Source organism: Vidua macroura, chromosome 4, assembly GCF_024509145.1.
Source record: "Vidua macroura isolate BioBank_ID:100142 chromosome 4, ASM2450914v1, whole genome shotgun sequence".
In the NCBI taxonomy this organism is placed as follows: domain Eukaryota; kingdom Metazoa; phylum Chordata; class Aves; order Passeriformes; family Viduidae; genus Vidua; species Vidua macroura.
In genome coordinates, this window is record NC_071574.1 from 29,664,557 (window position 1) to 29,684,126 (window position 19,570).

Consider the following 19,570-nt stretch of genomic DNA (forward strand, 5'->3'; position numbering starts at 1 on the left):
ACTCCGTAACAGACCCATCTGCACACAGATGTCACACACTGGAGAGGTATCCTTCTCATACAGGAATTGATCCATTTCCCTCATGTCCTTCTGCCCAAGTCCACCAGGGAGCACTGCAGTTGTACATGCCATGGCAGAATGCCCCAAACCATTGTCTGTTGTCACTTTTGACAAAAGCCCTGTTGTCTCACACTCCAGTCCATTGTTACTATGACAATAGTATTACAATGCCTCCCAATAAACAATGTATTTCAGTCGTGGATTCCTCCACCCCCAACAGCTCACAGAGAAGGCAGCCTTATTCTCAGGTCTCTTTCAATAGACCAAGTCCAAACTACAGACGACTTAACTACACTGTACATGCAAAAAATGTGAGACTCGGCCCTCGAGGCTTTCATATCTGTGATGAATATTAACATTTAGAAGCTAGCATAGCTTAAAGAAGCGGCTAGAGGACGTGAAACTATTTAAAACCTGGAACAAGTACTTGATTGAGACAACAAAAGTATTCTTCCACTCAAGCTAAAACATGAAATTTTCATCCTGTGTCTGCTATCATGCAAGGTTCCTTTAAGAAAGGCCCCATGAAGAAACAGCATGAGAAGCATATTAGGTGTTTGAGTCACTAGGTATGCACCAATTTAAAATTACTTTGCTACTCAAAGAAGCAGGGTTCCAAACAAAGGCTGTAACTTACACAGCAGAAACAGACCAAAATTCCTTACAGTCTGATGAGTCTGCTTCCACAACAACTGATTTGGCTTTGATCAGTATCTGAATAATAAATACTATTAAGAATAGCTAGGATTTTTATTTTTGCATACTGGGATATATAAGCTATAGATGCTGTTAATAAAGGACTGCTTGTGGTTAAGCTTGTCAAATACAAAGTATCTTTCCTCTCATATCAACAATAACTGCAGCTAACAGATACCAAAGCTCCACACTGTAGGGATTAATTCATGTCCTCCTAATAGAGCAAAACTCACAATTCTGGTACACAAGAACAGCCTAAAGCTCTTTAAACTTTTCTGCAACTTAAAGTTCAAATATAAGTCACTGTATCCCCACAACACACTATGAACAGTCAGCAACAGTAGTACCCCAGTAGTTCAAAAGTCAAAGCAGGAATAAGTAACAATCTTAAGAATATTCTGATATACACAGCAACAGTTAAGACATTTTACATTTTAAAGTACTTACTTGAGAGCATTTTCCAATGATTTTACAAGCCTCTGAACATCAGATATCCAGGATGACTCTGAATCTAAGCTTCCTTCTAGAACACGAGTTCTCCAAGAGAGTCTTCAGGAATTCAGTACATCTCTCCCACAAACAGCATGCATAACCAGATCCCAATGGACCTCAATTACCAACCTCCCCTCTAATTCTTATTAAGGAGCTACTAGTCTTCTTACAGGCTTCTGTCTATCCAGCGGATAAATCTAAGTCAGTTTAATTAATTTTCAGTTAAGATACCAAGTCTTATCCCTGTCACCCCACCTCTAAAAAGAACTGGCTACTATACAGTTTTGCTCCTTGACAGCGCTTCTTATGATTTTCTTTTTTTTTAATTACTGTTTTTCAGGTAGTAAAATCAGACACTGCTTTAAGTTTTACAGTAATACAGTTCCTTTCCTTGGAAACACACTGAGCATTCTAAAATCTCTTAAGACAAAGTTACCATAAACTGCAATAATGTCACTATTGGCTGTACATGCCTTCTTTGCAAGGTGACCAAACAAATGAGTAGTTCAAAGATTTTTGTAGTTCAATGATTTTACCATTTCTACAATTCCTTTAAGGTTCACTGTGAGCTGCTTCTACTCACAAAATACCTTCCATAGATTTTTTTTTTTAAATCCTAACAGAAGGTTTATTTGGCCTGCAGAAAGGGGTCACATAATACTCCCTCCACATCTTTCAGTCAAAACATGTATACTAGCAGTAGGTATTAACTAATGAATTCTTCTCCTTCCTTATTTGCGAGGAAGCACAGCAGGATGAGGAATGTTTTGACATGCTTACAAAGAGGCATTTAAATAATAGTGATCCCTATATTAAGGGCAAGACCAATACATCAGAAAAGCTGTTAGCTTAAAAATGTTTTAGTTTGCTTGCTTGTTCTATCTTTCAAGTGCAAAAAGGGTAAAGAAGAAAAAATCAACTTACACAGAAATTCTCTGGTCAAAAAGAGACAAATGCACATTGACAGTACCATTAGAGGTCACTTCATAGCACTGGAACAGTAAATTCATCATGCCACAGGATCTTTGCAGTAGATTTTATAACTAGCCTGAGGAAGCCAGTAAAAACACTAGTCTCAAGTCACATTAAGTAATTCTGGGTGGATCCTTTTAACACTGCATGGGCTAAAAGTGATTTTTAAAAACTTTTACAGCTTTGTACAGTGATGAAGGGAGCTTTTCAGTAGATATAATTTTTTATTTCCCTAACATTACTACAGTACTCTGCATGTTCAGATCCATAATTCATGGCATCACCATATATATGCTTGTGTTTGCATATTTTGAAGGATGCCCTTAAAAACTAACCAGGTGTATGACATCTGAGATAATACTGAGCCTAGCAGTCCTATAGATATCAACACTTAATTGGAGATCCATACAGGGAAAAAAAAAAAAAATCTCTGCAAGAACAGCTACAGCTTCTGTAGAAACAAATGCACTGGAGGGCAAAGCAAACCCAGACAAACTGTATAGGCACAGCTTCTCTAAGGTTATTTTTAGCCTAGTTTTTTTTCTTTTCTTTTTTTTTTTTTTTAACAAGAACAAAACACAACTGTGCTACGCAAATAGTTTTAAAGGAGCTGTTAGTACACAGGAACTACCTTGAACTACTCCCATGCAGTGCTCAGCAAGCAGAAAACCAAACCAGGAAGAAAATTAGGTTACCCTATAAATCTACTTCACCAGTTTTTGGTGTCCATATCCCCCATACCAACCCCTCACCCCTAAAAAAATGGCTGGGGGTGGAGGAAGGCAGGAGGCAGAAAAAACAGAATATTCAACAGGATGACTTAACAGAAGACTATGTTTTTCAGCTTGGAAAAGAGACATTTGATAGAAGAAAAAAAGATATCTGTAAAATCACAAAGGACATGCAAACTGCAAACAGAAATGACTGCTCACTAATTCTCATTAAAGTCCTGAACAGCTTGCAATAAAGTCACCAAGAAATCAAAAATAATTTTCTTTTCATAAAAAGGAAAGGTTGTTTTCTTTCAGCAAGACTTTTAAACTGTAAAATTCTTTTGCCACAGAACACCTTCAAAGCCAAAGTATGACAGCATTTAAAAAGTGAATTAGAGCTTTCAAGTATTTTGTACACGAATTGCTATGCAACACTGTTCAAATGCAGTCTCTTTATCAAATTCCTAAATTGATGACTGCCATGGGAAAGGATACATTCAAGGCTTTTACAGTCTGAGATCATGAGCTTCATTTCTGGAAAAAAAATGAGATACGTGGATCTTCATGTCAAAGTCTATGCTGCAGTCAGACTGAAGAAACAGATAATTCTTTCTCCACAGCCCAATAATGCAGAACAGTCACTACCCTGACATCACAGCATTCCTCCAAATGCACATTGCAGAGTTCAACACTCATCCACTATTCCCGGACAAAATAAAACACTGAGTTACAAAACCACTTTTCATTAGCTCTAGAAGCAGTTCACAGACACGGAAAATGCATCTTTCTGACAGATAAAGCAATCCTAGAAGTCATAAATACTGGAGGATGCTAATGATTGGTTCCAATGCTTCAATAAATTTAGTCCAAAAACTGATTACATAAAGCAAACAGTGTTTTCAAGTGTAACTACTTGGCAACTAAACAGATCCCAGTGACTGAATACATTGCAAGAGATGGTCAGCAAACCAGCCGAGTACTGCTTACCAAGTACCACTTCCAGAACAGAACACAAAAGCAACTGCCACCTAGGAGAGCCAATACTCCTCCCATACTCAGCACCTCTCCCTACACTGTCCTACAACTGCAATATGCAATCAGTAAAACAGAAGAAAAAGAACTCACGTGAGCTATTTGCTGTCTTAACAGTTTCCTGGGTGCACAGTCTGGTGAGTTTTCATCAGTTCATGTATACTTATTTCTACACAAGCTTCCTCCAGTGGCAGGGTTTGTACCTATTACTCTAAACTCAGCACAAAAGCTGAGCACCTACAGTACCTTTAGGACAAATATAGACACTCCATTCCAACACTTGTGCTAGACACAAGAGTGTTCTACTGCCGGAGCCACTACGTGTCTTTTGCTGGTCTTCCTACTAGGCTTCAATGTCTCGAATTTTTCTCTGAAAAATCATTATTCATGAATATGCGGCATCTCCACGCTTTGTTCAGTTATCACTTTTTCCCTTTTTGACATGTAAAGTGACCAAAAAAAGTGTTCATGCTAGATGTGATACAGAAAACATGCAGGCTGGGGTGGAAAAGAAGAAGCAAAGGAGAGAAGGTAAAGAGGAAAATTCTCACTCATTTTATCATTTGGAAGAAGATGCCAAGAGTAGGTCGCCAAAAATGAGGTTAGATGACTAATTTCTACACAGTCTATCACTTCTCAAACAGATATCCGAATTCAGCAAAAAATTCCAGTTATGTCAGGTTTTCCCGTTCTTCAAACAATGCTTTTTAAAAAGCATGCCCTGCTTGTTTAAAAATAAGTGCTCCAAGGATCTGTTCTTTGAATTTTAATTTTTTTTAAACAGACCAGTTTCTTCCATCATATCAGTTGCAACAGCATACACTTAAGGCGTAAACAGCAGTACTGTACAATGTATTCCAAAAACCCATTAAAATATTCCTAGTCAGAATTAATGCCCTAAAAACATTGTTGCATTATCCTGGTGTAAAACATGTTCCTTCAAAAGACTTTGAAATTAAAGCTGAAGACCTTAAAATACAAGTTTTATATAAAACTGCTAGAAAGAAACAGGAATTCTGTTGAAGACAGCAAAACATGCTTGCCCACTAGATATAAATTGCAAAATCGCTACCAACATGAAAGAACAGGCTTCTTTGTCTAGACTCATGTCCTATCAGTTTTATAGAATCAAGTCAATCCCAAAGCAGCATCATACTACAATACATAATAATCTGGTGCCTGGTGACACTGCCTTTAGTAGGAACTCTCACCCTGACAAATGAAATATCTGACTGAAGTACAAAATAGGTGGATAACTGTAACTAAACCAAGCACAACAGCATCATGCTTGCTTGCTTAAAATAAATTATTTAAAAATGCCCCAAAATTTCTCCAGAGCTACTTGCAGGCAGATGGGAGAACTGTGTGTAGTGCTAGAAGCCTGCTCACTGCTTCCAAGGAACTCTAAAACTGCTCCAGACAGCAGAAGAGCTTTGGGATTTGATCAGCAAGTACTACATGCTGAACATTTACATATACATGGATCATACCCTAAGTCTAGCATCAACATTTAGAGTTACAGATCTAACCTGTGCACAGAATACATAATGAAGTTCTGTGTAATGCAAGCCATAAATTTAATCCTGTACTTCCTTTCACCAAGTCCACAACCTCTTGCTGAATTAAGAGTGAATTTTAAAGGTACCATCAGTTCAATGACTACAGAAATTAAATCCAAATATCTTAAATTTCTACCAGTATTGTACATCAAAATTGATGTATCACAATCTGCCTCTTCATCTGACCTAGCCCAACTCCTCCTGAGCATCAAAGTTTTTAGACAAATCACCCAAAGCAACACTACCCATGCTGCCTTGCCCTGCCAAATCCTAAAACCTCTGTCACAACCAATCTATAAACACAGGCTTCTGCACCCTTTCTTTCTCTAATACAAGGTTTCAAAAACTGAAAAAGACAAATCTTTTCCAAAGCAAAAGATCAATTTTCTATTCAGCCTCTTACTGTCAAACTTTCTTCTATTTTATTTGGATTTTCAGTCAGCAGTTGCCAAAATCAGGCTGACTCCAGCACAAAACAGACCAAAGTAATTACTTCCTTTAAGTCCCATACTAGACTCCAGTTACTGACTGGAATTCAACTTACTTTTCTATCCAACACTGTCACAGTAGATTGTTACTGGAACCTACTATATCAATGGATCTCTTCCCACATACTGGTGCATAATCAACTATATTCAATTTCTATAGAATATTCTCCATGTTTTACCTTGCATAAAGAGATAAAATCACATTGCTTGTAAAAAGAAGAAACAGACTGAAAAATTATATTATGGCATTCCTGCCAATATTCTTTCGCTAAATTTCTGGTGTTTATTTTTAAGTAATGACTTAAATATTGCAATAAAGCTAACACAAGATTTCATTTGGTAAGTTTTGTAGTTTTCTGTGAAGGAATTCTATGTAATAAAACTTTCAGAAAAAAAGACATTATCTGAAAGTCCGATAATTGTGTCTTGTCATCTGGATAACACATAGAATGTATAGTTCATAATCTTAACTGAAGCGGCCAAAAGTCAGGCTTTCCTTTACACGTTTGATTAAAAAGAAATGGTGAACAGATAACTTTATTCACGTTTGTAGATGTTAAAACAGTGCAAGCTCAAGAAACTGCTCCAAGTGTAAAAAAATAAAAACAGAAGTTCCTACTTAGAAACAAAGTACTACTAAGTACAGGAAAAAACCACAGAAGTTAAAGACATCCTGACTGAAAAGCTCTTTACATGTTCTGAACAAATTTTAAACAGTTGAAGTGTTCAATTTTATTTGAAATTGCTTTGGCTCCAGGCTAAAAAACACATACTGAAAATAGAACACCACTGAACAATGGTGTGCTGTAAATTGTTCTGGAAAGCGCCAAAGGACCAAGTTGTTCCTCCATACTGCATGGAATGAAAGGTTTACCATCTTCTTAACCACTACTACAACACATAGAGCAGCCAAAAAAACAAAGACTATCTAGTAAAGCTAGTTTTCTTGACATCAACCAAGAAAGACAAACCTACATATTCAGATTTTAGATACTGTAATTTAACAAACAAGGAGACTTCATCCAATCTCTCCAGGATAGTTTTTCTGATGTAAGTTCTGCAAACTTTGTATTACAGACCAAGAAAATGTTAAATTACTATCACTATACCTACCTGCTAGATTAGAAGCAGTTCACTTTTAAAACAAGCAATATCTTTCATCCCAAGTACAGTACATAAACAATTACAGCTCACAAAACAATCAGGTAAAATTTCAACCTAACAAGTGACAGACACTTACCAATACACACATCTATTTTCCCCTTGATAGCAGCCTCATGCAAAGGAGTGTAGTTCCAGTTGTCCCTAGCGTTTGGGTCTGCCCCCTGACACAGCAGCAGACTGACCACTTCCGCATGCCCAAAGGAGCAGGCGTTGTGCAGGGGTATCAGTCCTCCGTCGTCACGAGCATGAACATTGGCTCCTGTCTGCAGCAAGTGCTCTACAACATCCTTCCTTCCAAAACCTGCAAAAGAACATATTTCTGTTCATTTGTCTGGCAAAACAACATGATTTAGTACCTAAAACTGGTCACTCTTGGTTCAGTGTACATTATTCATGTCCCTCATCTACTTCTTACTTCATTTCACCATAAACTCAGACTCTGTTCACCTGCTCAAACAACAGCTGGACAATTCACTTACAGTCATGACAGAACAGAACTGTGTTCTACCAGAGCCTGCCACTCTATCTCATTAAGAAGGTCTACAAGGCTGAGCATGCTAAATGATGAGAGGGATGCAAGGAAAGTAACAGGAGCATCAGTTGTACTCGCTGTTGCATACACCCAGCTAGGGTTTCCACTTAAAACCTCCCTTCAGTTAGTCAAAAGCTTTCACGTGGTCATAGTTTATAGACAACCTAATTACTAATATTCACGAAAGACACATAATTCTCTGCCAAATTTTCATGAGGTTTGGTAAAAAATCAACTGACTTCCATGAAGAGCTGGAATAATGCTTTGCCTGGTGAGTACAATACATCAAGCAGTCCGTTTGATCAGTTTAAGTACAGCTGAACTGTTTCACCCACCACCCAATTAATGACACTTTAACTCAACATAGCAAGAACTCCTCCAAATGCCAATTCCAATCTCTGCAAAGCTGCTATGGGCACAGTTTGACTTATGACATAGAAGACTTATGATTCTCATTAGGTGTTTTTCCTCCTCCTTTGCTATGTGCACAAGTAATCCCACTTGTTAGAGCACTAAACACAGTTTATATGGGCATAGAAGCCCTTGAGGTAGAGGAGCACTCTTAGACACACGATCTTTTCAAAATGGTTTTATGCTATAAGCAAATGGTGAAGGAAATCCAAGCTAAGTCACTGTGTCACTGCTTTACTACTGCACACACCAGGATCAGACCTTTTCCCTAAGACTTTCCCAAGCACTTCTCCCACTTCACTAGACAGAAAACAATTAAACTGAGTGATTTAACTAAGTAAACTGAAAAGTTTTCAAGCTGGGAAAAAGTACACATGGTTCAATATTACTGAAGGTCTAAGATTTTGCATTTATATTCTCTTGTAAATTCATTCAAAAACATTTTAAATGGGAAGGAGACATATTGCACAAAGTATTAAAAGATAATTCAAGAGAACAAGTTACTAGTCACAAAGAAAGCAAGTTGAAACTTTCAACTAAGTAATACACTTGTGACCCTAACAAAGTTCATGTACCACAAATGCTACCAGAAACATAAAAGAAAAAATTTCAATCTCAAGGCCAGTAATTTATTGATTAATCTCTTTTTTTACATTAAAATGTGTGCATTTTGTTGTCTCTGAGGCTGTAAGACTGCCAGGATGCTTCCTAATTGACTATGTAATTTGCATTCTTCATTGTATCCATATGAATCCAGATGAAAAATATTAACCCCATTTTAAGTCACACAAGACAGAATTAAACAGTGACTTGGCTTTACAAACACCTGTGTCAGGTCAGACATCTCTATGACAAGGACATAGGGGACACTTGCAACAAGTTGAGTCAGAGTAGTTTCAGAATGATGTCTCAAGCAAAGCTTTCCAGAGCAATGTAATCTAATTTGCTCTACACTGCAGCACAGGTGGAGTGGTTGATTCAGGTGTCTCTGTGCAGAGTGGAAGTGTGTCACAAGTTACCAACTACCTCTTGCCATTTCCTGGCTCTCCCTCAAGGAACACTCAGTCACTACTTAGATCAGCTCTGCCTCTGCAGTTGCTTATCTTACTCATATATGTCAAAGCAGCTTGTATTTTTATGATTAACAGCTTGCTAGCTGACAAACCAGCTTGATCAGCTCTCTTAAACTCTGACCACTGACTGCTTCCCAACCCAAGTGAGATCCTTTTGCCTTCAAGATTAAAGCTGTATACTCCAGAAATTTTCTAGAGCATAGTTATTTATGCTAGCCTTCACCAAGTGATTAGACTTCCAACAGTTATTATTAGTGATATCAAAGGCATGCTTAGAACAAAACTGCTTTCCCTCAACAGCTTTTTACCATTACTTACACACATAAGCAGAAAGAAAACAAGCTGTATCACTGATGCTTTAACAAGTCACCTTAAATCAGGTTTCTCCAAGCCTGAGCTTCAGTGAGACCAAGAACATTCCACTCTATGATCCCAGTTCCATAACTTCCAAAAGCCATTCCTGGAAGCTTCTACCTCTTCTTGGTACAGAAGTGGGCATTAAGCCACAGTTCAGCAATCATTAGTAGTACTCTCTATATCCCTGGGTAAAACACTAGAAAGAGAACACCTGTAAAGCTAAAAGAATGTGTTGCACAAGTTTGTGAGGAACTAACTTCCTGATCAAAAAAAAGTTTAACTTCCCCTTAAATGGGTGTGGAACTGGACAGGCTTATGACTCTGCCTATATGAAGAAACTGAGTAGGACTCAGCTTATTTCTACCAGGTCCATCCACCTAGTCACTTCTGAAAGAGGCGCTATTATTAATTACTTACCAGCAAGGACTAGGTCTAAAAACATATGAACCAAGGTGTCAGCAGGAAATACATATGTATCTCTTTGTAGGGCCCAATGTTGTTTCAAAAGGGAAAAAGCAAGTCTGTTACCAAGGTGGCTCTAGGAAAAAGCTCAGATTTTAGACAAACGCTGACAGGAGTCCTCCACATCCAGGTATATTAATGGTAAAAAAGTCACAGAAAATCAACTTTGGTGTGTGAGCGCTCTGCATGGAGGATGATACACACAGAGCCATGAATGCATCACAGTCAGCCTGCTTCAAACATAATGAACCAACACAGGTACTTCAACTCACAAACCACATAATGATGCACAGGATGTATCTTAGGCTTGAAGTAAAGTCAGACTATATCCCATACAAATTGTACCTAAAACATGACACCTCATCACAGACTAAAATCACCCAACTATTAAAAAAAAGTCAACAGCATTCCCAACAGGAAAAAAAATCTACCTCTCACATACATGTCAGGATCCATCCCCATACAGGCCACCAATTGTTGGTGTTGGTGCTTGGCACCAATCAAAGTGGATGGGAACTGTCACTGTTTATTGTCTTACTTGTAAGACTTTCATACCTTCTCTCTGTGAGCTCTCACAGGCAGCTCTCACAGCACTGACTCCTTTTCTCTTTCTTCTGCACAGCTGACTGACTCCTACCTGTCCCTATCATGACTGCCTGACCCTTTCTGTCCCTAGCAGCACATGCTAACCCTTACTGTCCCTATCATGAATACCTGACCCTTGCTCCTCACAGCAGCAGAGCCAACTAACTTAAACTCTCCTCTCAACCAGCTAACCCACTCTTTTAGAACACCCATCCTTGCTGGACCATCCTTACTGGACACAGCTGTGACCTATTAAAGGCAAGGCTGTTCCTACTCTTTGGTCATTAGTACAGCTGCAACTCCTCAGGGGTAAGATTGCCTTCAGCACTATCTCTATTCTCCTACAACCCATCCTCCCACACATACACACAGAAAAACCAAATCATTTGGTCGTGCTGGCAAAAGAGGTATTTTATCAACTATGTGTCAACAACACCATCAAATGCAGAATTGTCAGGCCAGTTTACAAGAACAGAAAACACTGTTGTTACAAGTATTTTCAGCCACTGAAGGGCATACAGTACAGTAAAGATGTTCTTATTTTGGTGAAATAAACAATGACAGTTGAGATCTTTCTCAAGAAAAAGAGGTAACATGTTTAGATCAAAAGAATGCAGTAGAAAAATGAGTGGCAAAGTCTGTCTCATTCAACCCAGTTTGAAGAAGAAAATCGCTAAGCAGAACACAGAACTTTCCAATGAAGAGGGTGCAAAGTACAAGAGAAAACACGTTACTTCTAACACAAGTTAAGAGTTCAATTATTTAATGAACTCCTTGGCATTGGATGATCCTGTAATAACATTTAAAACCTGGGTTTTGTTCAGACAATTGCTAAGCTACAAACTGCAAGAAGAGTACTCAGAGAAGTATCATATGAAGAGAATAAGTGTATAACTCTTCTCTAGGTATTCCATGCTTAGCACAGCTGCTTTTTAAATTTTTTAGCAAGCTAGTCTTTACTGAAATAAACTGAATGTAAAAGCTATGCATACATTAATACCTCCACTTAATTTCTTTTTTTGTACGTTTTAAAGTCACTCAATCACTTTCAAGTCTTTAAAACCTGCTTTTTGGGTGCTGCTGGCCAATATCCAAAGCCTGCACTAGTACCAGAGACCCAAATATCTGCCAATCCACACAGCAGTTGAAACAGTACTGAGTTTTCCCCTTTCCAAGCAAGGAGAATGAAAGGAAAATTATGCTTTGCTCAACCTCTTCCTGCTTGCAAGAGAGGCCTCTATAACTGTGATATCGCCTCAGTATTAATTTCTCCTTCATTAATAGCTAACTAAAGCAGGTCAGATTTATTCAGCATACTACTTGACACATCAACACAGAACTGAAGAACAACTTCCCCTTTATTCAGTTCAATTGGCAGTTCAGGTATCCCAAACAGAGAAAATGTGAATAAAACTGCATCCAATTTGATGCAGCCATGCACAATTTATCTGGAAGTGAATAATGGACAGGTGACTCCAACTCCTAGAAACAGATTCAGACCTATCCCCAGCTTTTAAAATAATTGGTAACAGATTTCAGCTCTCCAGCTTACACCTATGTCAAGGATTCTGAGTGCTCTCAGAAGTTCCTCTCTTTATAGTCCTGCCACGAGAAAGGACATAAAGGTGATTTTCAAATTAGAAACCTTACAAAGCCTAAGGAAACCCAAACTTAATACTTTTTACAGGGAACTATAACTGGGGAAGTTATCCTTCCCTATTACAGTAAAAGAACTTAACTGCCTGGCATTGCTGCCAAGATAGACATCTGAAAAAACAGACTGAGCTGGGGAGAAGTCGAGTACCCTGTGAGAGGGGGAAGGAAAAAAAAAATCAGTACTAAAAACGGGAAATGAAGATGAAATTAGAAGAATTCCTCTTTCACAAATCACAACATCAGAAGTGAAACTCTGTTCACCTAAGAGTTAGGCTTCAAGAAGTTTGGAAAAAGCAGTTTAAAACACTACATCCTGCACTCTCATCCACCCATTTCCTACTGAAGGCCATACAATTCACACCTATGCATGGCTCATAAACATGGGTTATTATCCAAAACACAGCTTCCTATACACAGCAGACTGATATGCTCATAAGCAAACAAGTTTTATTTTACTTTTGGCCCACAAAGGAGATCAAATCAACATACTGCATCACTGGCAGGTATACACTGCTTAAGATCAGCTGCATTCAAACAACATGCTTGCTTACAGGCCTTTCCAAAATGCACAATCTCAAGATCTATGCGATAAGAAGTCTCCCTAATGCTCTTACACACGTCTAATCCACTGGCACCAGACAAGAAGCAATTTGAGATAAAGTAGGTATGGTATCTAAGGAAAGCCTTTAAATCTAGAAAAATAGATAAGGGAATTTGTTAGATACAAGAACTTCATCTGCTATTTTCCTCATGCTACAACAAATCACCTTCCACTGCTATTACAGTAACATCTTAATAACATTACCAACTTTCAAAACCTTACCCCCTCAAGTAAGTTTTGTTACTTTCTTCTCTAATCAGAGCAGACATTACCCGCTGCTGCTTCAGCACTAGTTTATACAGGCACTGAAGTTACAAGCTGAGATCTCAGAGTTTTAGGGGAAGCAGCAAGATCTAACTTTAAGTCTGAATCCAAAATTAGCAGAGTAAACCCAAGCCTTCCAAAATATTAAGAACTTCATAAGCATACATGCAGTTGGTACCAGCATTACGTTCAGGGTTCATCAAAATTAAGTCCATCTCCATACCCAGAAGTTTGCTGTGTTTTAAACTCCACTTGCTTAAGCCCCATCTCAGCAGTAGAGCTCAGGGATCAGAGAAGAAAGGGAAGAAAACCTCTCAGGACCAAAAGTTCCCTTAGGGGCATTGTCAAATACCTCTTGTACTTTGAAAATGAAAACAAACCCGTACAATCTCAGGGTGTGTTATCTAACTGATAAATTGTACAGCACTATTCAGAGTGCTAGACAACATTGTGCCACTGATTTCAACAGTGATTTAGAGCCACATGCCAGCATTTAAACACTGATGATTCGATACAGACTGGTTAATTATCTTAATTTACGTGTACCAGTGCACCACAAAGCTCAAGCTAGATCTGTGCACTTCACTATATAAGGTCCAGTTCTGTAACACTGTGGCACACCTCCGAGAGCTCTCAGACTGACCACAGACCTAGCAATTGTACAAGTCCTGAGTTAGGAATAATGATTTAAAAGACTTTCTTCATTTTACTTTTATCATGAATTTTGTGTGCCTTGTGCCCCCAGTGAATAATACAGCCTGTAAGAAATATTTTTGTTATGAACTGCAGTAATCTGTTACTGCTCTATTTGCCAAAAGGTAACATTTACTTCCAGTTAGTCTACATTGTTGGACCTTACTGCTAAATTTATAACATTAGCTCTAATCACAATGACATCTCTTTTCTGCACAAAGAGGTATATTCTTTCCTGGACACATCTGTAACTTATACAGTTCAGCTGTTCCACTTGATCCCTTTCCCCAGCCTATCCAGACCACAAGAGATGCAGATATCAACCAGTAATCATGCTGAAATGAAAGAAGTTACAAAGTACAAGGCATCAAAACTGATTCCCATGAAAGTGCATGTGCAACACAGGAGTCCCTGAGCTGTTACAATACAGGTGAAACCATTACTTCAAGTCACCTCTGTCCTGAATTTCAGTTTCTTGCTTCCTAAGTCCACTGCACAAGTTTGCAGCAGCCCGTGGATATCAAACACAGAGATCACTGTCCATACTTTTAGATCTTAGAGTCTCTTTACGCTCCCAGGATCTCCTCTCCCACTGTCTCACCCAGAGGAAGGGGACTTAACAGCCATCTCCCAACAGCCTGTAGCGAAACGCCGCCGGGGAAGAGAGTGTGCTCACACTCTTCCAGCTTAGGCTTGCCCACTCCCGAATCACCGAGGCGCTGAAGGCCCCCTGCCCGAAGTTATTCCAGGGGAACCCTGCCTGTCCCGCTCGCTGTCACTGCCCCGGCCGGGCACGGGAGGCCCCGGTACCCACCGGCGGCGAAGTGGAGCGGCGTGGACTTGCGCCCCGCCATGTCCTTGGCGTTCACGTTGCCCGTGTCCACCAGGCGCTTCACGCGCGTCACGTCCCCATTCCTGCAGGCCTCCAGCAGCTCGCGGAACGCCCCGCTCGCCGCGCCCGGCCCCGCCGCTTCTGGACTCTCCGCCGCCGGGCTCGACGCCGCCGACGACGACGCGGACGAGGACGACGAAGACGAGGAAGAGCCGCTGGAGCTGCTGCCCGAGCCCGGCGGCGGGGCGGGCGCGGCGGCGCCCGAACCCTCCGCGCACTCCGCGGCCGGGGGCCGGTCCGCGTCGGGGGGCGCCTCGCCCTCGGGGCCGGCCAGGCTGTGGCGCTGCGCGGCCGGTGCCAGGCTGGGGCTGCGCGGCGGCGAGGCGGCGGTGGGCGGCGGGGAGGCCGGGCCGGGCGGCGGGTGGTGGTGGTGATGATGGTGCTGGGAGCGACGCGGCGGCACCGCCGCCATCTTCGCGCCGCTCCGCCCCTCCCGGCCCCGTCACTGCGGCAACGGCGCCGCCCCGCCCGCGCTTCCGCCCGCCCGCCAACCCCGAGCGCCGCGCACGGACGTGACGCCCGCGCGGAACCCGCGGGGCGCGGCCGCGCCGTCCCGGCACCGCCCCGCGCGGGGCGCGCCTGCCCCCTGCCGGCCGCGGCGGGCGGGACGGGGCGGAGCCCGGGGAGGGGCGGAGCCCGGGGAGGGGCGGAGCCCGGGGAGGGGCGGAGCCCGGGGAGGGGCGGAGCCCGGGGAGGGGCGGGCAGGGAGGGCGGAGCCACGGGTGGGGCCGAGCCCGGGTGGGGCGGGCGGAGCCCCGGGCGGAGCCCCGGGTGGGGCCGGCGCTGCCCGGGAACCGCGTCCCCTCCGCAGAGGGGAGAGGGAGTGGGCCGGGAGAGGGGCGGGACGGCAACTCCTCAGGCGTGACCTCGGAGGGTAGGGCGAGGGGCGGTGTTCCCCTGCGGAGCCCGCTGTAGGGGCGAGTCAGCTTTCTTCCGCCTCCACGGCACGGTCCGGCTGCGACGGCAGAATCTGGGCAGCTGCTTCTTCACAGCCGCCGTTCGTGTCAAAACTCCAGAAGGACTTTGCAAGATAGTTTTAACACCCCATGGTCAGATCCAGGCTTTGCGAGATACTTACGAGGCGTCGGTATGAACTTGTTCAGCTCACTGCCGGCTTTCCACAATTCACGTTTCACCATCCAGGTGCTTTTGTGGCATCAGTGACAAACAAATCACATTCCTTTACTGGTCACACCAGAGGTGGGTGGGTTACCCGGCCCCCATGATGGGTAGCCGGCGCTTGGCCCGGCGCTCACCTCCCTTCCCCTGCAGGCGATCCAGCCGGCAGCGTGGCTTCGTAGAATCACAGAAATGTAGAATGTTATGGGCTTGGGATGGACCTTAAAGATCATGTAGTCCCGACATCCCATGCCATAGGCAGAGAACACCTTCCTCAAGGCCGTTCAAGGTTTTATCCAACCTGGCTTTGAACACTGCTTCATTCCTGTACAGCTCCTTTCCTAAAGCCAGGAAATGATGGAGTGAGACTAGGAGAGAAAGCTGATGAAGAAACCTAAGTGGAGCCTGGCAGTTCTTTAAAAGTTGTTTAGCTAAGCTGAAAGGCCACTTCTTCACTCATTCCAGGGCGGAAAGCAGCACTGGCGCAGAGCCCATTAGCCAGAGCAAGGCAGTCACTAAAAAGCTACATGGAGCAAATGGTGGAGAAAGGCCAAGTGGGGAACACTCCATCTGCTCAGAAACAACACAGTGAGGAGAGCTGGAACAGGAAGCTGGGGCAGCCAGGCAGAAGGTTACCAGGGGTAACCAGTGCTAAAAGGTAAGGAAGAGAAATCTAGGGATATCAGGGATCAAAAGATGCCCTCTGAATGAGCAGATCTGAACAACATGGGCAGAAGCAGAAGGATTTAAATAATGATTTTGGTTTGGATTTGGAAAGCAGAAGAAAGCTGAGATCACAGTTCTCCTGGCTTTCTGATATCTAGGGAGGATATAAACACCAATTACGGTTTAAGTCAGAAAGCTCCAACAGTTGTTACTGAGAGATCACTTAACATTAATCTGTGAGAAAAGGGAGATTCCATTGACAGGAGTAATGTCAACAGCAACAATTTCTGGAAAATTCTCAGTACACCTTGTGGGGCAGCAGCCACAGGTCAGAGAATGGGAAGAATGATGAGGAATTCCTGTTAAAAGGAGTGAATATGGCCAAGGCCATCCAACCTCACCCTACTAAATACGTCTGCCTTAGCTGTTTGGTAGCAAAAGGACTTTAGGAAGTGTTTGCATAGCACCATGTGATGTGCTGAAGAAGCACTGATAGGTCTAGTGCTGGGAGCACAGAAAATCAGAAAATAGGAATTCAGAAGAAATTGGGATCTGGTCTAGTGCTACTAAGTACCTTTCTGCTGGTAATGAGAAGGGAGACATTAAATCAGTCCCCATGACTAGTGGAGAAGTAAATGAAGATCCATTTGAATGTGCCCACTTCAGTTCTTGTTTGTCTCATAACAGAAGGCATGGGCCTTGACCAGGCACTGAGAGAGCTCAGCAGGACCTCCCTGGCACCTGAATCTGTACAGCTGCTGCTTCACAGCTGGTTTTCATTTCAAAATTCCAAAAGAACTTTGCAAGCTAATTGCAACATCCCCCTTTGTCAGAACCAAGCTTTGTAAGATATTTAAGAGGCCAGAGCATCAGCATGCACTTGTTCAGCTCACCACTGGATTCCCACAATTTATATGTCACCCTCCAATTGCTTTTGTGGCATCAGTGGCAAAAAAACTCATATTCCTTTGCTCTCTCTGTATTTCCCATAAACCAAGGCATCACTTTTATGAAATGAATAGGTATGCAAACATTTATTCTACTTCCCAAAAGACTTTTAAAAATACAAGTAGTATTTTTAACATTGGGGATCCACGGTGGCCTTAAAATGTTGGTTGTAGGATTGAGTAAGGAATGCTATACTCTGGGTCAACCTTCAAAAGAAGGCTAGAGAGGTATTGGAGGATGAAAAATGGGACATAAGCCAACAATGTGTACTCACATTGGCCTAGAAAGCCAGTTGTGTACTGGGCTGCATAAAATGAAGCATGGCCAGCAGGTCAAGGGAGATTCTTCCCCTCTAATCCTCTCCCGTGAGACCCTACCTGGAGTACTATATCCAGCTCTGGGGTCCTCTAGACCTGTTGAAGCAGGTCCAGACAAGGGCTACAAAGATGATCAGAGGGCTGAAGCACCTCTCCTATTAAGACAGACTGAGAGCTGGGTTGTTCAGCCTGGAGAAGAGAAACCTCCAGGGAGACCTCATTGTATCCTTCCAGTACTTAAAGCAGGCTTATAAGAAAAAGGGGAGAAGGACTTTTACACAGGCATGTAGTAACAGAACAAGGGGGAACAGTTTTAAACTAAAAGAGGAGAGATTTAGATTAGATGTTAGGGAGAGATTCTTTACCATGAGGGTAGTGAAGCACTGGAACAGGTTGCCGAGAGGAGTTATGGATGCGCCGCCTCCAGAAGTGTTCAAGTCTAGGTGAGATGGGGCTTTGAGCAACCTGACCTAGTTGAAGATGTCCCTGCCCAAGGCAAGGGGGTTGGATTTGATCATCTTTAAAGGTTCCTTCCAACACAAACCTTCCTGTGATTCTATGAAAGGAATTCCTGTGCCTAGGAAGAAACAAGCAAAGCAATTAGGATTCACAGTATGGGACCTACCTATGGGGAAGTGGGACCTGGTTGTGGGTTACATAGGGCAGTTCTGGGGATGCACCTCCTCTTCAGACTCCCACATTTGGGTGGGGGTCCCTATCCTATTGCATTCCCAAATTTCTCCTTAGTCTTCCTGCCCCACAAGTACAGCCCCACTGCTCCCCTGCAGAAAGCTGAGACAAACAGCAGTGCTATTCACCCCAGTCCTTCTCTTTACCCTACCCAGAGCATGTCCAGGATCTCTTCAAGTGCTGCCAACACCATTTGTATATGGCTTGTTAAGCCTTGGGGTAGATTCATAGCACTCCTGCAGAAATGGTGGGCAAAATAGTGTGGAGGATGCAGTTCTGGGCAAAATTTTATCCTCACGGGATTTCTACTTAAGGTTGAGGAGGAACATGTGGAGGATCTTTGAAAGCAATCAGTCAACCCATTGCTTGTTCCCCAGCCAGCCACTGAGCCCTTGGAAACAAGAATTGGTGCCAAAGCAGGACCCTGGGGTTTTTAATAAGTGGGCTGTGTGTCTGGTGGTGCAGAGGGCATGCAGTCTCCCAAGGGCCTGCCAGCCTTGTTCGCCGCTGGTGCCAGAGTCTGTGAGCTTTGCACTGGCCCACAGCACACCCTGCATCTGCTTACCACAGCAGCTTGGTGCTTCTGTTGAGCTAAGTTCATGTCCTGTCACAAGCAGCTGGTTACATTTGCATCTCTCGTCCTGCAAGGGCCTAAAATATTGTTGATTAGTCAGTGCCTTTTGCCTGACCCAGGAAGAAGGTGCTTTACATAGAAATCTTATTAATGATGCAGGTGCAGGGCTCAGTAAAGTGGAAGCACTTCAGATTTCATCTGAATAATTAAATTCCATCAATAGGATTTTGCAGGACTACTATTTAAAATTAATAACTGCAAATGCAATTCTGACATATAATGGAACCCACTGAAATGGGATTTTTTTTTTTATATATAAAATGCTTTATAGATTTCCTGGCAATTTTACAGCCACCTGGCTGTAAGTCCCAGCTGATCCTGAGCAGCAAGAGAGGGGTTTGGTGTGGTTTCTGAATATTTTTAACCTCCAAAAATTAGGAAATGGCTCCAAAACCAACATCCAGCATGCTGATGCTCATGTTTAATGGACCTCTAGTAAGCTGATGAGTAAATTGAGAGGAAATGAGGAAGTCATGTTTGGAAAAATATGTCTC

The 19,570-nt window shown here is 42.5% G+C and overlaps 1 protein-coding gene across 2 annotated transcripts in view; it reads right to left on the reverse strand.

Annotated features, from left to right (window-relative positions):
• TNKS (tankyrase) overlaps positions 1 to 15,149 on the reverse strand; it is a 129,023-nt gene extending 113,874 nt beyond the window's left edge. Inside the window, exons 1-2 of one of the 2 annotated variants that reach the window (XM_053976851.1) lie at positions 14,625 to 15,149; positions 7,253 to 7,477 (exon numbers count right to left, since the gene is read on the reverse strand). In XM_053976851.1, coding sequence (XP_053832826.1) covers positions 7,253 to 7,477; positions 14,625 to 15,114 — 715 coding nt within the window. In that variant the 5' untranslated portion in view covers positions 15,115 to 15,149. The remainder of the gene's footprint in view (positions 1 to 7,252; positions 7,478 to 14,624) is intronic. The other variant, XM_053976852.1, reaches the window with a different exon arrangement.
• Positions 15,150 to 19,570: the final 4,421 nt, after the last annotated feature.